This window comes from Gopherus evgoodei, chromosome 3 (assembly GCF_007399415.2).
Source record: "Gopherus evgoodei ecotype Sinaloan lineage chromosome 3, rGopEvg1_v1.p, whole genome shotgun sequence".
Lineage (NCBI taxonomy): Eukaryota > Metazoa > Chordata > Testudines > Testudinidae > Gopherus > Gopherus evgoodei.
Window position 1 is genome coordinate 111990816 of NC_044324.1, and position 15806 is coordinate 112006621.

The 15806-nt window shown below is 42.9% G+C and overlaps 1 protein-coding gene and 4 non-coding genes across 5 annotated transcripts; all 5 read left to right on the forward strand.

Annotated features, from left to right (window-relative positions):
• The first annotated feature begins 9676 nt into the window (after nucleotides 1–9676).
• RPS12 (ribosomal protein S12) lies at nucleotides 9677–15043 on the forward strand. The gene is made up of 6 exons (XM_030556334.1): nucleotides 9677–9738; nucleotides 9856–9901; nucleotides 10288–10404; nucleotides 12929–13031; nucleotides 13549–13650; nucleotides 14954–15043. Exons 2-6 carry the CDS (start codon nucleotides 9888–9890, stop codon nucleotides 15014–15016), a joined length of 399 nt encoding a protein of 132 aa, XP_030412194.1. The 5' UTR covers nucleotides 9677–9738; nucleotides 9856–9887; the 3' UTR covers nucleotides 15017–15043.
• Nucleotides 11200–11274, forward strand: LOC115649549. The gene has a single exon (XR_003999862.1). It is a non-coding gene; the product is annotated as a small nucleolar RNA SNORD101 (small nucleolar RNA).
• Nucleotides 13395–13483, forward strand: LOC115649569. The gene has a single exon (XR_003999881.1). It is a non-coding gene; the product is annotated as a small nucleolar RNA SNORD100 (small nucleolar RNA).
• On the forward strand, nucleotides 14061–14194 carry LOC115649568. Its single transcript, XR_003999880.1, has one exon. It is a non-coding gene; the product is annotated as a small nucleolar RNA SNORA33 (small nucleolar RNA).
• A 202-nt stretch (nucleotides 15044–15245) lies between the features above and the next one.
• On the forward strand, nucleotides 15246–15330 carry LOC115649570. Its single transcript, XR_003999882.1, has one exon. It is a non-coding gene; the product is annotated as a small nucleolar RNA SNORD100 (small nucleolar RNA).
• Nucleotides 15331–15806: the final 476 nt, after the last annotated feature.

Here is a 15806-nt window from a genome sequence, read left to right on the forward strand (position 1 = left end):
TGCGAGGAATCCTGGATATCGCAGCCCCAACGTAGCTTCCCCAGAATACCAGTATCCCTCTGTCTATCCCGGTTTTGCACAGGGAAGAGATTCTAACCACAGCGCAGAGCAGATTTAAGGCAGCAGCTTCAGATGTTAGTGAGTATGCTCAGCCTTAGCTCACCCTAAACCCGCTCATTAGCCGCGCGGGAGAGGCAGCTGACACTACCGTTCCCTCCCAGTTTTTCACTGACAAACACAGGCTGCTTCATCATATTTGCTTAATCCGCAAATCAGCGGCTTTAGTACATATTAGTCCTTTTTCTACCCTGAGAATTTGTGAAGGGTTACAAAGAACAGCTGCGAAGTTAACGTTACAGCAAAAGGGACGTGACACATGGTCACTGGAATCACATCCGTGTAAATGTTCTTTGGTTATTCTATCATTCAGTGCTCCAAACCGACAGACAAACCTGTGGGAGCAGCACAGGTGTGTGTGTGCATGTAGCAAAGTAGAAGAGCATTACACAACATGTATAGAATTTAGGACAAAGACTATAATGATAATCTAGTTCTGGGGTAGGCAACCTATGGCACGTGTGCCTAAGACGGCACAAGAGCTGATTTTCAGTGGCTCTCACATTGCCCGGGTCCTGGCCACCCGTCTGGGGTGCTCTGCATTTTAATTTAATTTTAAATGAAGCTTCTTAAACATTTTAAAAACCTTATTTACTTTACATACAACAATAGTTTAGTTATATATTATAGACTTAGAGAAAGAGACCTTCTAAAAACTTTAAAATGTATTACTGGCACGCGAAACCTTAAATTAGAGTAAATAAATGAAGACTCAGCTCACTACATCTGAAAGGTTGCCAACCCCTGACCTAGTCTGACTTCCTGCATAATACAGGCAACAGAAACTTATCCAGTAATTGCTACATCAAGACTATAACTTCTGTTTGAGCTATGTTTTAGAAAGATATCCAATTTTGATATAAAGTCTCTGAGTGATGGAGAATTCATTGCATCCCTAGACAAATTGTTCCAATGATTATTTACCCTCACTGTTAAAAAGTTGCACCCTTTCTTGATTTATGTTCCAGCCATTAGATCTTCTTATGGTGGTACACCTACAGGAGCTGTTTATAACTCAAGCTTCAATCATTCATGATGCCAAAAAGAGATGTCATTTCCAGTAGAGCATGTTGATCTTTTTTTGCTTATGCTTTGATCAGCAGCAAAATAGTTAACATTGAGATTTCATCATTAGGGTCAACATCCCCTGGAGATGAACAGAAGCAATTCATACTTTTCTCGGCTAAGGTTCAGGCAGAAGCTTTGGGTTTTTCTTCTATGTGGTGGAGACTGGGTTATTTCATCCCCAGTCTTGAGGCCTTCTCCTGATGTGCTGCCCCATTCTCCCAGAGGTTTCCAGGTGTATATTAGGAAGCAGATCTAACTTATTCTGCTCACGTGAAGACACAAATAGAGCATTAGGCCAGCTGTCCCCCTGTGCAGGAACAATGGAGGTGAGGAACAATTTTGGAAGACATTGAAAAAAGACAGAAATCTGAGCATGGTGGGTGGGTAGGCATGGCTGCTGGATGTTACCTGTTTTAGGTTTTCAATTTAAAAAAAAAACACTGAGTAGTCTAATGTGTATTTCTGACCTGCTGAAATATAGTGGTTTCAGCCTAGGTTGGTTCTCTTTTAACTCAAAAGGAAACTTCTATAGGATGCAAATTGAAAATTTTAAATTTCACAAAGCTTCAAGAAAGTCTTATTTTTCCTCTTACTTGTTCATTTGTGCTGGTGTAGTTTTTTTTTTATGTTATTGATATTCATTGTACATTGTGATGGACACTTTTCTTGCACAGGGGTGGGCCACCCTATGCCCTCCTTCATGGCCAGATGTGGTATTGCAGGTATACCTCACCCTATATTATCCTACCTGAGTGTCAACAGGTATGCTTGCTCAGATCAGGGCAATGAGAAACCAAGCACACTAATTAACATAAATATGTCTTCCTTTTAAATAAGGTCTATGAAAGGTAGTCCCATAAAGGCCCTTACCTCAGGACTAAGGTTGAGAACTCCCAAATCTTAAAAGTCCAAAACAAAAGTTTCTCTGTTCTCAGTCTCTCTGAGCTACAGAAAGAGAGAGAGTTCTTACCTCCTCTTTCTGCCAAGATGGCTGCAGTCTCAGATAATGGGGCTGAAATAAGGCTTTGTCCTACCCACAAGTTCTCTGGATGAGATGGCATAAAAGTCCGTGTGTGTGGAGATGGATGCAGAAATCACTGTGAACAGATTGGTGGATCTATGTGGTGCTATCAGCTGATGTTATATTCCTGTGGTGCCTGGGGGGGTTGTGTCCCCAGGCTAAAGGTATGTATAGCTGGGGAAGTTGACTTGGGAGCTGCATGGAGAGGGAGAACCAAGAGACTGGCAATAGGAGTATATGTTCAAGTGGAAAGAGAGCTTGCTTTGAAGCTCCCTGCTGTTGGGTATCAGCTGCCAGAAGGAGCTTTGGCTAGTGAGGGGATAGATTAGGTTTCCTTACTCTTGCAGATGGTTTTCAGGGCATGCCCTCCATTTTGAATTCTGCACAGGGTTTAAAGGAGGGGCAGGGATACAGTGAAACTTTAACACAGTCAAGCTGTATCAGAAATGTACAAGTAAAGGGCAGTTTAGCCACTGTACATGTGGCTTCCTCTTCTCCTGTGGGTGGAGATGGAGGTAGTACTGGGGTCTTCTCTGTTGCAGGAGTTCCATTTGCTTTTCTCCACTCAAGGAATTATTAAAGGTATGAGTGGACCGGGGGAAAAGTGCTCCAAAAGAGGCATTATTTTAGAATCTGAAGTGGTGTTTTTTTGTTTTGCTTGACCATGAGGATCCCAGCAACACAAAGGGAAACCCCAGGGCTGATGAGAGAACACAAAAGCCTGTCAGGAGCTGGAAACTGAGGAATGGTGACAATAAGGAAGGATCTGAGGTGTCTGTTTCCAGCCATGGGTCTTCTTAGGAGCCACCTAGGAAGAAATCCTAGCAGCAGTAACAGTAGGTAGTACGATCTTCTGGGCAAGATTCCTCATAATGGAAGAATTATCTTAGGATGCCTCCATGGAGATAAGTGATTTGACTGCTGTATACGGGGACAAATGTTCAATTAGAAATGTTGTTGTTGGGACTCCTGTTAAAAGAGTTGGGATTGCCTCTTGCACATCTGAAAGCTGTGATACATCTGCTGGGCAGCAGAGAATTCTGTATCAGCTTTTTCTCTTATAGTCTAGTGGATTTTTCTGGGAGTGGTTTGGAATGAGGAGGGGGACTAGGGATTGGGAGTAATGGTTTTGTTATCCCAACCTTTATTAAACCTGTGACTACTTTCTTCCACAATGAAAATACCCATGAAGCAGATTTTCTGCTCTAGGTTCCATGTTACATTGAAGTGGCGCAGCCTCCAGTTAAAGCTGATGATTGATAGGGTTTGAATGATGAATTAAAGGCCCTGATCAAGGCTGAGTCTCCACTCTGGCAATGCAAGTGTAGAAGATGGGGGCACACAAGGATTCTAAAAATTAATACCGGCCACTCCAGGCTTGAATTAAACTCCCAAGGTTACAGCTTCTCTCTCTGACCTTGGTTGGGTAAATGCTGCCACCATGCAAATGTTAAAAAAAAAAAACACAAAACAAAAAAAAACCCTTTTGAACCCAGGAAGGAGCACTTGGGAATTCCTCCCTGTGGGGTACCCTCAAGTCATTTCACCCCTCTCCAGGGAAGAGCTGAGAAAGAAAATAAAGGAAATGAGCTGTTGCCACCAGCTAATTAAACAACATGTGCACACCCTTTTAGGACACAAAATCCAATCAAGTTCTTAAAAAAGATAAATTTTATTAAAAACAAAAAGGAAAGAAAATACATCTAAAAATTCAGACTATTGCTAGATTTTAAAAAGAGCCACTTATAAGGATTAAGCATCAAAATAACTTTGAGGTCTATCTTAAAGGTTACAAGCAAAACAAAAGCACCTGAGGTTAGCACAGAGGAGTCCACAAGACTTACAGAAATAAAAGAGAGAAACCTCATAGCATCTTCCTAGACATTTTTTGATCTACTTACATATCTGGGGTTTCAAATGAGTAGTTTCTAGGTATGATTTCTAATTTTTCATACCTGGCTCAAGCTTCTTACAGCATTGCTGCTCTGTGCCTCCTCTCCAGAGAGAACAACCACAGACAGACAAAAGGGGAGTCTTGTTTTGATTATAAAAAGTTCCAGTCTTTCCATTGGCTCTTTTGGCCAGGTGCCCACTCATGTCTTTTTACCTATGCACGCAATCAGACTTTTTAACCCTTTACAGGTAAAGCAAGTAGAGAACAGCTACCAAGAGGGATTTTATAGCTAACTGGCTGGCTGGGTGCCCATAAAAGGGAACTACTCTTCCCTCCGCCCCCATTTATCACAGCCCCATTGAAATTTTCAGGGAAATAATAGAGTGCAACATCTCCACAGTATATTTTATTTAAGTTCTGAGATGTAGGTATCTCAGGCAGCCATGCACTTGTTTGCATCTATCCTTCACTTTTAGTACCTGATTCTTTTCTCACTTATTCTAACATAAATCAGGATTAACCCTATTGAAGCCCATGGAGTTACACTCGTGTAAAACCAGCACAGGTCAGAGAAATTCCTAGTAACTACCATGAGCACCACAACACAGAGTTTATATTGTATGTCAAACTCCTGCCTTGGTGTCCCAGGCTCTTTATAAATGCTGTCACTTCTTTTGACCTTAGTGGCTAGCCAAAAATTAGTAAGTGTTTCCAGTTAGGAGGAGAAATTGCTGATATTCAAATAGTTCTTTGATGTGGTTTTGTTTATTTACAAAGAATGGACAAAGTCCTGTATCTCTGAACACAGAATGAATCAAAAAGCAAGAAACAGTTTCATTGCTCATAGCACCAAGAACACTGTCTTTAGCTGACTCTCCTGACTTTTTGTGGTCAGGATGAACACTCTTCATCCTGACCACAAAACCTCTCCCCAGGTTTCTTCGAAGTTCATATACCATGTTTTCAGCAGCTCCTTCAGGCTGTTCATTTGGCTGTCTTGGTCCTCTATGTTCTGCCAATTTCTCTCTCTCTTACCCCAAACAATACTCAGCAAAAGCTCTTGGACAGGGTCACATACTCCTCTCTTAGGTGAGGGATTGTCTTTACAGTTATGTTAACTGAAAGGAGTACTCACATCTGTCAATCTTAATGAGCTTTTAACTTAACCCTTAACAAAGTTTCTCCTACCTCATAACAATCCTGTTGATGAAAGTCTGCATTCATTTTTAATATTTTTGTCCACTACATGAAAACACAATAAGAATAATAATTTCCCCTCAGAACACCATGGGAATATGCATTCCTCACTCTGGTACTGTATATTTGTATAGGCCTGTAAAATATTTTTGGCCCTTTCTTCAAGAGACATAACTGACTGCTGTCTGGTGTGATCACACCTCTCTGAACAGGGCCAGCCCCAAAGATTTTGGGAAAGCTTTTGTGAAATGTGATGCTTCGGTGGAATCCCAATTGACCCATTTTAAGTAAAAAGAGAGATGCTAATCTTCCGCTTGTGCTGAAGTCTGTGCATAGTTAAAAAACATTTTTTAAAATGTTGATAAGAGTCATTTGTCAAAATAAGCTGGGAATGTGGGAGTCAATGGATTGTCCAGTTGTTAGGGATTTTTTTGGTGCATTTTGTTGGATGTCAGCACTTTATAAACCTTAATTAATCATTTAAACACTCCTGTGAAGTAGCATTATTATCCTCATTTTACAGATAGGAAACTAAGGCTACGTCTACTGTACAAAGTTTCATTGATGTAAGTTACATTGGCATACTACTAATGATATTTGTATATTGGCTGCTTGCAACGGCACTCCATTACTCACCAAGAGCGGTGGCATCTATGGAAAATGTGGTGCACTATGGATATTTACATGGATATTTATCCCTGTGTGTCCTGTGCCACCATTCAGTGCAATGCCTTGTGGGACATTTTCACAACGTTTTAGGAATATTAGTGATTCACTCATGGATTTTTGGGAACTTGGTATCAAATTCCCAAAAAGCCATTTTTTCCAACACATAATGCTTGTTTCATTCCCATCTCTGCCATCTCTCCGGCAGAAGCATGTGCTCTGCAGAACTTCAGACAATATTAATAACTGCCGCAGATACAGTACATGCGAATCTTCTCTATTTGCGGAATTTCAAGTATGTGCCACCATATGTGCGAGGAGGAAGAAGAGGAGATGTTTGATGATAACAATTGGGTGCTGATGCACAAGGCAAATAAAAATGGCAAGTTTGCTGCTGGCACTCACGGAGCAGCTCTACAAGGTGGATTGCTGCTTCTGGGCCCAAGAAACAAGCAGTGGCTGGAGGGGTCACATCAGAATGCAAGTTTGTGATGATGAGCAATGGCTTAAGAACTTTCGGATGCAAAAGGGCATGTTCCTGGATCTGTGTGCCAAGTTGGCCCTAGCCCTCCACTGCAGAGTCACCAGAATTAGAGCTACATTAACAGTAGAAAAGCGAGTGGTGATCATACTAGGGAAACTTACAACACTGGATTGCTATCTGTTAGTGGGCAATCAGTTTGGAGTTAGAAAATCCACAGAGGGTTCCATTGGCATCCAAATGTGCAAAGGGATAGGTTTTCTGTAGTTACGCAAGAGCTGATTGCATGATGCTTACATTTTTAAGAACACAGGTCTTTTCCAAGAGCTGCAAGCAGGGACATTCTTCCCTGATTGGTGCATTCCCATGTATGATGTTGAAATGACACTAGTGATTCTGGGGGACCCTACCTTTTGCTTCCTTGACAACAATGAAAGATTCATCTATTGCAGTGGTGGGCAACCTGCTGCCATTCAGGTAATCCGCTGGCGGGCTGTGAGATAGTTTGTTTACCTCAACCGTCTGCAAGCACAGCCGCCCGCAGCTCCCAGTGTCACGGTTCACCATTCCCAGCCAATGGGAGCTGCGGGAAGCAGCAGGCCACAGGTTGCCCAGCACTGATATATTGGTTGAGCAGGTGCAGAATTATTGTTGAATGTGCTTTTGGTAGATTAAAAGGTTCTGGTGACGTTTACTAACTAGGTTGGATCAAAGAGAGAAAACATATCCCAATGGTTAATAGATACCTGTTGTGTCCTGTATAATATCTGTGAAATGAAAGGGGCTACCAGCGGGGTGGATCAGCTGTCTGCTGAGTTTGAACTGCCGGACACAAAGGCTATTAGAAGAGCCAACCTTGCAAGGGCGCCATTTAGAGATGCCAAGGGAGGGATGCAGCCCCCTCCACACCGAGTTTCGTACCACCAGTTGGGACCAATGCTGCTTGCTTCTCTGCCTCCTCCCCTCACCAACCAGGAGCGAGTGCGATGCACATTGCTTGCATCGCGTATCCTCTCCCTTCTCCCCTCACAAGTCAGAGCAATGTGATTCACTCTTCTCTCCCCTCCCTGGGCAGGCAATTCTTTGCTCAGCCAATAGGAATGAAGATATGTATCTCACAGAGCCAATAGCAGGACTGGGAGTTTCTGTAACACTTTTTTTCAGATTCATTCCTGAAACAAACTGGCTCAGGGAGTGATGGGGGGAAGGACGCTCTGGGCTTAGGTTGGAAGATGCTTGCTGCAGATTTTACCATAATGTGCCATTCACCTTCACATGGTGACATGTTACAAAGGCAGGAGCTGACATCAATAGACACAGGGCTGTTCAGGCTTGGGAGGGGGCTGCTGCCCCAGGCACATTCAGGGGATAATTATCCCCACAGCCAGCCCAGCTTTGGAATTTTCAGGCAGCAAGAGCAGAGCTGAAGAACGACCACCTGGGATCTTTCCCTGCTGGAAACACACATGTGCTGTCACTACGATTGCAAACTTTCTAATTCCAGAAAATCAAACACCCTTGCCCCACCCACTGCGCTGCCCCTTCCCCAAGGCTCTTCTATTATTTTTCTTGTTTGATCTGATACATACCTTTCTGACTGAGCATACTTCCACCTACTGGATAGAATATATATTGCATATGTCATTATTTAGTTCCCTGTACAGAGGCCTAAGGAGACTCATGGTCCACAAGTGGTTGCCTCTTAACTTAAATAGAAAGGAGTGGGGTAAAATTCCACCAGTGATGTGGGTACTAGCAAGGTGATAGAGGGATACATTGCAGAAAAAGGACAGAGGATTCTGATTTTGGTTTCTGTAGTTACAAAGCTATGGCTACCAACTTTTGTTACCTCTCCCCAACCTCCAAACATCTGTTTTTTGGTTTTGTTTCTGTGCTTTTTCATTCTCAGAATTTTCCAGTGTTTGTATTTTACTTTGACTCTTTTCTGAACACATTCATAGGCTTCAGAAATCTTTTCAGGCACAGTGGAGAAGAAGAATATACACATGCTGAATACTGAAACGTAATATTCAAAAGGTGTGGGATTATTTGCCTTATTTGCACCCATGAGAGCCATAAATTATGCTGACATAAACTGTAGTGTAGACATACCCTGGGAAAGGTGTGTGTGTGGGGGGGGGAGTTGAGCTGTGTGAATCACTGATCTTCTTCCAGTTCGCTGGCCCTTGGGAAAACTGACAAACAGCAGGGCTTTGCAGGGCCACCCAGAGGATTCAAGGGGGCCTGGGGAAAAGTGGGGGAGCGGAAATAAAAAAGGCACCACCTGCTGCGCTGCTTGTACTCACTGGGCGGCACTCAGTCTTCAGCGATGGTGGCTCCTTCACTCACTCCCCGTGTTCGACAGCACTGAAGGACCTGCTACCAAAGTGCCGCCGAAGACCCGGGGCGCGTGTAGGACCCACAGCCAAAGACCTGGACTGCCACTGGGTGAGTAGCGGGAAGGGATTCTCGGCCAGGGCTCGCGGGGCCCCCTCGGGGCCCAACGGAAATTGCCTGTGGGCGACCCTGGGGCTTTGTGCAGAAAGAAGGGGGAACTTTGAGCCCTGGGACCACAGGAGATCCCTGAAGCAGACATGCCAAACCCAAGGGAGAAAACCACAGACATGGGGCTTGGTTTTGGCTTGAGAGTTGCTTGTTGGCTAGTTTTCGGCTTGTAGCTTGTGTCTTTTTTTGATCAGCTCCCAGCAAGCAGGGGTGAGTCGGGGTGCACAGCGGGCCCACCACAGTCCCCGACCGCCCCCGGGGGCCTCCAGTCACATAGCCTCGGGGTTCTCAGGGACTGGCTTGTCCTGAAAGGGGATCAGCTTCGGGTTTGGCTTATTGTGAAAGTTGGGTTTATTTAGCACGTTAAAACTGGCAACTGTGCTCCCACGCCGGAAGCAAGAGCGCACAGGCAGCGTGGCGCTGAGCCCCGCAAGTCTGTGGGGTTTGGCCCTAGCCAGAGGCGGGTTCCCGCCACGTGCGGGGTTTGTCCCGACCCAGCTGCTCCTCCGGAGACTCCCACCCGCCCCGCCATGTTTCTGTGGGAAAAAAAGGTTTGATCGAATCACGTCAGTCGGCTCTGTGGGGGAGGGGTCACAGGCAGAGGAGACTGGGGGCGGGTTGTTGGTCAGCAACGGTTGTGAACGGGAGTCAGTGACAGGCAGAGGATCAGGCAGTTCCGTGGCCACCTCTTCCGGGAGCGCGCGGCAGCGCCGGGGTCCTCGCGTCCTTAAGAAGGCGCCGCCGGGGCCGCGCCCCCCTCTTTCGCTGGTGACCCGTAGAGGCAGCGGGGTACGTGGGCACGAGGCTGCGGCGCGAATTTAACCCCCGTCCCCAGGGCATCTGCGGGGGGGTAGCGGGGCTGCGGCCGCCACCGCCACTAACCTCGGTCTGTTTCTTGTGTTTCAGCAAATCCCGGGCGGGAGCGACCCCCACCGACCATGGCCGAGGAAGGGTGAGGGCCGGGGCCGCGGAGTTGGGGGAGGGCGCTGGGTCCTACTAGCTCCGCTAGGATTCCCCGGGAGGGAGGGGGGCGCGGTCGCGCGTGGCCGATGCCGGGCACCACGTGCGGCTCCGCCGGGCGCTGAGCGCTCTTGGCCGGGCCCAGGCCTGCGCTGCATCGCCGCGTGTTCGGAGCCAGGTGGGAGGAACGGGTGGCGGGATCCCCGGGTCGGGGGCTTCAGCTGCAGCGAGGGGAGCCGGGCTGGGCTGCAACAGGGTTGTGTGTCCCTTTGCACCCCACCCCCGGTGTGTTATTGGCCCAGTGTTTGCCTGTCCCCGGGGCTCTTAAGGCGGGAGGCCGGCAGGTGAGCGAGGAGTTATGTCTGTTCAATTGTTTAGCATTGCTGCTGGAGGTGTAATGGATGTTAACACCGCCCTGCAAGAAGTGCTGAAGACCGCACTCATCCACGATGGTTTAGCTCGTGGTATTCGTGAAGCTGCCAAAGCCTTGGACAAGTAAGTCTTATTTTGGGGCTATGTATTGTAACGAGCAAATCTGTTTAAATATTTGTTAATGTAGATGTATAGATATTTGGATGTATAGTAGCATGAGCAGGTTTTGACTTGAAATCTGATCCCACTAACAAGGAGACTATCAGTCCTTCTGTCATATGTAAAATGTAAACCCAAAAATTACAGGTTACAGTCCCAAGATGCTGGGTTTCCTGTGCTTGTGTTATGTAGTTTTCATCATGTAACTGAGAGCACCAAAGCAAAAATAGCTTTCATGAACAGTTGTGGGATAGCACAGGCAACATGATTTGAGTTTAGGAAATCTGAGTCTCAGTGTAGTTTGCTTGAGCTTCTACTTTAAAGGTAGCTTGATTAGTATGGCCCTTGTTTTGGTGAGCTGATACATTTCTTCTGGGCTAGGGATTATTGGAAGATTGAGGGTTTTTATAGACAGTATCAGACTTGGGGTCTACTAAACTTAAGTGTGCCTTTAACTGGGGATAAAAATCTTCCCAAGATCTCATTGAGTATAGGTCTATTTGGGAAAACTCGTCTTCAGTTTTTTGGTAACCTTTAATTTATTTTCTGGCTTCATTCAGTGAACTTCTGTATAATATATTGCAAAGAAAATCTTATAAGTTTCAAGTTTATGTTCTGTTATGTATCTGTTACCAAATGTGTTATGTGAGTTGATCTCAGAGCACACACTTAGTGGCAAAGTAAGATAGAGATGCATGTGTGAATAATTGTTTTGGGTTTAGGTATATAATAGCTTCCAAAACTTCAATAAACTACAGTGTTTGAATGATGACTCTCAAACATGTCGGATACCCCTTCACTCTTTTTATGAGTGATAAAATTAGTCTGACAAACCTGTAAGTTTAAGGGACTAGACAGATAATACTGTAACAAAAGTGAGAAGGAAAGAAGACATAGATTATGTACGGTCAACTGTCCGAAACATACTTTAGGAAATACAATTATATTGCCTAATGTGACATTGCTTTTTGAGCAGCCTTATTTGTTGTAGGTTGGGTGAGGGATGGGCGGGTATTAGCACAGGACCATGGGTAGTAGTGATATTTAATAGGCGGATTTTTTCAAAGTGTGTTAAGTACAGTACTAAGAGCCTGGTTTTAGCTGCATTCATCTCTTCAGATAATCAGATGTGTGGTGCTGGATGGAATAGATGGAGTAGCATCATGATTGTAATCAGGTCTGGGTGTAAGGACTCGGATCCTCCTGATATTCACATCTCACTTCCAATTCTTGCATGGACCAGGAGAGATCAGAGGTAAACCAGTGCCCATGATTCAGATGGATCCTCAGTCAGATCCCATTCTTTTTGAATTGTGTCCTCGCCCACCTTTATCCAATATATGTTGTTAATCAAACTTTGGGCTGGTCTACACTACGGGGGGAAATCGATCTTAAATACGCAACTTCAGCTACGTGAATAACGTAGCTGAAGTCGAATATCTAAAATCAGATTACTCACCCGTCCTCACCGCACGGGATCGATGTCCGCAGCTTCCCCTGTCGATTCCGCAACTCTGTTGGGGTTGGTGGAGTTCTGGAATCGATATAAGCGTGCTCGGAGATCGATATATCGCGGCTAGATGAGACGTGATATATCGATCCCCGAGCAATCGATTTTAACCCGCCGATACAGCGGGTAGTCTAGACGTAGCCTTTTACTTGAGAGATTATGAAAAACTACAAAAACTCCATTCCAGTTGCCCGGGGCAGGGGGTGTGTAAAATTGCATACAAAATTCAAACCACTATAGTCATCTTAATGGTCAAAATGCATAAAGATACAAAATTCATGGCTTGTGCCACTATTTTTTTTTTGCCTAGGCTCCTGTAACTGCCTTGTTTCAGGTCTCCCTTACTCTCATCTTCCTCTTCAATCTATTCAAAAAGTATGTATTGCAGTAGTGAACAGAAGCCCTAATTAAACTTGAGGTCCTGTCATGATAGCTGCTGTGCAAACAGGCAGACAAGATCCCTGCCTTGAAGAGTTTATCATTTAAATGTCAAATATAACTAGTAGACATATATTTTTACTTCACAATCATAGTTTGTGCTAATGGATTGCTGTCATTTGAACTATGCAGTGAAGGCCTCACTCTTGCAGTTGACTGCTTGCAGTAATATGGAGGTGTGCCCATATGCAGTCATTTGCAGAAACTGGGTTCTAACTGCATTATATTAAATCAAGGGCAGAGGTTCCATGTAATCAATGGTTTTTTAGATTGTTTCCAAAACTGAAATGGATTCCTGTTACTTAAACCATGGACTCTGATATTGCTGTAGTAAATCCTTCTAAAGCTTGATTAAAAGTTATTCTCTTTTCAGCTGAATCTGAACATGTTGGTGAGACCAGATGGGTTTTACAAAAAGTGGTTTAATGCAAACAAATAGACATTGAATATTGTATTTTAGTTCATGGCTTAATTACTAATGAAAATCTATTGACTTTGGAATAACTTGTGTAACTTGTGTATAAATATTCTTTATTTTAGACGCCAAGCCCACCTTTGTGTTCTTGCTTCAAACTGCGACGAACCCATGTACGTAAAGTTGGTTGAAGCCCTTTGTGCAGAACACCAGATCAACTTGATAAAAGTGAGTATTGAAACTTCAGTTACAAATTTAGAGCTGTATCAGTATTGCACTTAAAAACATATGTGGTGCCATAATGATCTGATACTGTAGTCTACTCAACCAAGACCCATTTCTTTTGGACTAGCATTTTAGTGCTATGAACTAAGCATATTAACAGTACAAAACCACAAAAGTATAAAATATAAGCCAAAGAGGAAGAAAATTAAGATTTTTTTTTAGTAAGTACTATTGAAGACCAAGTAGACTGTAGTGTGTATTATGTGTTGTAAAACTCTGTTGCTGGTACTTCTGCCTACAAATATTAGTCTGAGGCTCTTAATTTCAAGTCAAAACCTCATTTACTTTCTTCAGAATCCTGTTAGAGCTGTACAATGATGATAGTTTGGCTCCCTCTACTGATATTTGTGAGGAAAGCAGCCACAAACGTTACCCAATGTTTCTGAGTGTACAGCGTCTTTGATCTTATTCTGATTGCATCAAGGAAAATGCAGCTCTGACATACTATTGTCTTTAACAGGTTGATGACAACAAGAAACTGGGCGAGTGGGTAGGTCTCTGCAAAATCGACAGAGAAGGAAAACCCCGCAAAGTAGTGGGCTGCAGTTGTGTGGTTGTCAAAGTAAGATAAGTTTTTTTCCATTTGTTTCCTTGGTTTCCAAAAAATAAATAATAAGTAAATAAATAATAAATTTAGAACATAGTTTTAAATAGAAAAATATTTCCACTTAATAAATTCAGTGTCAATTCTCCATTCTGGAAAAAAAGTTTCCTGTATTGGGGGGAAAAAAAAAAGGCATATGTGGGTTAACATTCTTATTTTATAATTAACTTTAGTGGTATTTTTAGCAGCAAATAGTCTTACCAGTCCAGCTCAGTCTAATGTTCTCTTTTGTTGCTGATTATTTTATAATGCATAACTAGAAATCTGAGTACAGGATTGATAGAAAACATTAATGGGTTAGCCTTAAAACAAAATTCAATATTACCCTTTATTGGAAGAGGTCTGGTTCTGTTTTAATAAATAACTAAATGCCAGTAAATTATGTCTGCTTAACTTGAACATGTTCTTCAGAAATCATTAAGATGGTGCTGGCAATAACAAAGCCATGGTACGAGCCTTAAAGACTTGCTAGTCCTTGAGGTCCCTGAAGATGGCTACACATCGTCCATAGTGGACAACACTGATGGTTACTCTGAATATTTTCATATTTCTGTCATTGTTCTGGTTTTTAATAAATGGATTTTCTATGACTGTTAAGCCTTTCCCACAGATTCCATGTTATCACAATAATTAGATATGCTTGCCTACATTTTACCATTTGGTTTCCTTAAGTCTCAGGCACTCAGATACATTGTAGGGATGTTGAAGGATATTTTGGAAAAGTAGCAGTCCACTTGCAGTTGCTCAAGGAGCACAACAAAGAGATGGTAGAAGCACACTGCTTTTGAACACAACATTGTTTTTGTCAAAGTACAGGGGATTATTGGTGTGTTTGAGGGGAGTCAAGGATAGGAACAGTCTTTCAAAAATTGTGTATATAAGGAAGAATCTGGCAGTTAGTATTCCAACTTCTGCACAGCTCAGTTTCTTCAAATAGTGGAAAGTAGGTGAGATGTGTGCAACTTACTAGCATATTAAGGAGGCTAAAGTGAATACCAAGAGTCTCTGGTTGTTACTTCTAATGTGAGGGCATGTACATGAACAAGTATATACATACATGTACATCATACTTGAAGAATAAAGTTTGTGTGCCCATATGTTGAACTGCTGAATCTATTTGAATATCTTCCACTAAAGTTTACTCCAACATAGCCAAATAAAAATATATTGTAATTAATTTAGCCTGTAGCTTACTCTGAACAAATATATATTAATTTCCAAAGATGTCTGTATTCCATTAATTTACTCTTTTGTATTATAGGACTATGGCAAGGAATCTCAGGCCAAAGATGTAATCGAAGAATACTTCAAGTGCAAGAAATGAATGAAAAATAAATTTTGTTAAGCCTGACTAATTCGTGTCTACTTTTGATGGGCAGCATCTATCATGATCTTTCAAGCTCAAAAAGTACACTTTCTAACCCCTCCTTTCATCTTGGGTCTTTTGACAGTAATTTATCCATTCAACTATATCCACTTAGTTAAGCAAACTTTTGCTATCAATTGTAGGGAGAACCTAATTTCATTTTGGGGGGATTGAGAGCCTGTATTGTAGCATCTGTGATGAAAATTTGGCTCCCTCTACTGAAACAAGTGAGGAAAGATGCCTGAATTGTTACCCAAATCTTCTGAGATGCAGCAAAAATACTTTAAAACTAGCTTTTTTTTGGTACTTTTTCATTAACACTGGATACATTTTAAGTGTGTTTTCCTATCCGTTGAAAACTTAACTACATGGTCCTGAAGGAAATTCAGGTTTGAATTAGAGATTACAGCTCAAATAGGTTTTATAATGGGCTGAATATGAGTAAGTTTCACCCCAACCTTTGGGAGCATCTGGATTTTGCTTTCTTATGTTTAGATATGTTCTGATAAGGAGTTCTGGCTTTGACTTTGCTGTGAACCAAAACAAATAATCCTTGTAAGGTTCCATTATAACAAGTGAAATGCTCAAATTATTTTGACCTCTTGACCATACTACTTTTCTACTTTGTGTGCTGGCTGTGGCTTACTCCTGTGAACAGTGAATGTTAAACTAGCACTGTTCTAATTAGATTGCATTTTTGTTAGTGCGGGGAATGCACTGACTGAGTTGTGAGGGAATTTATAGGAAC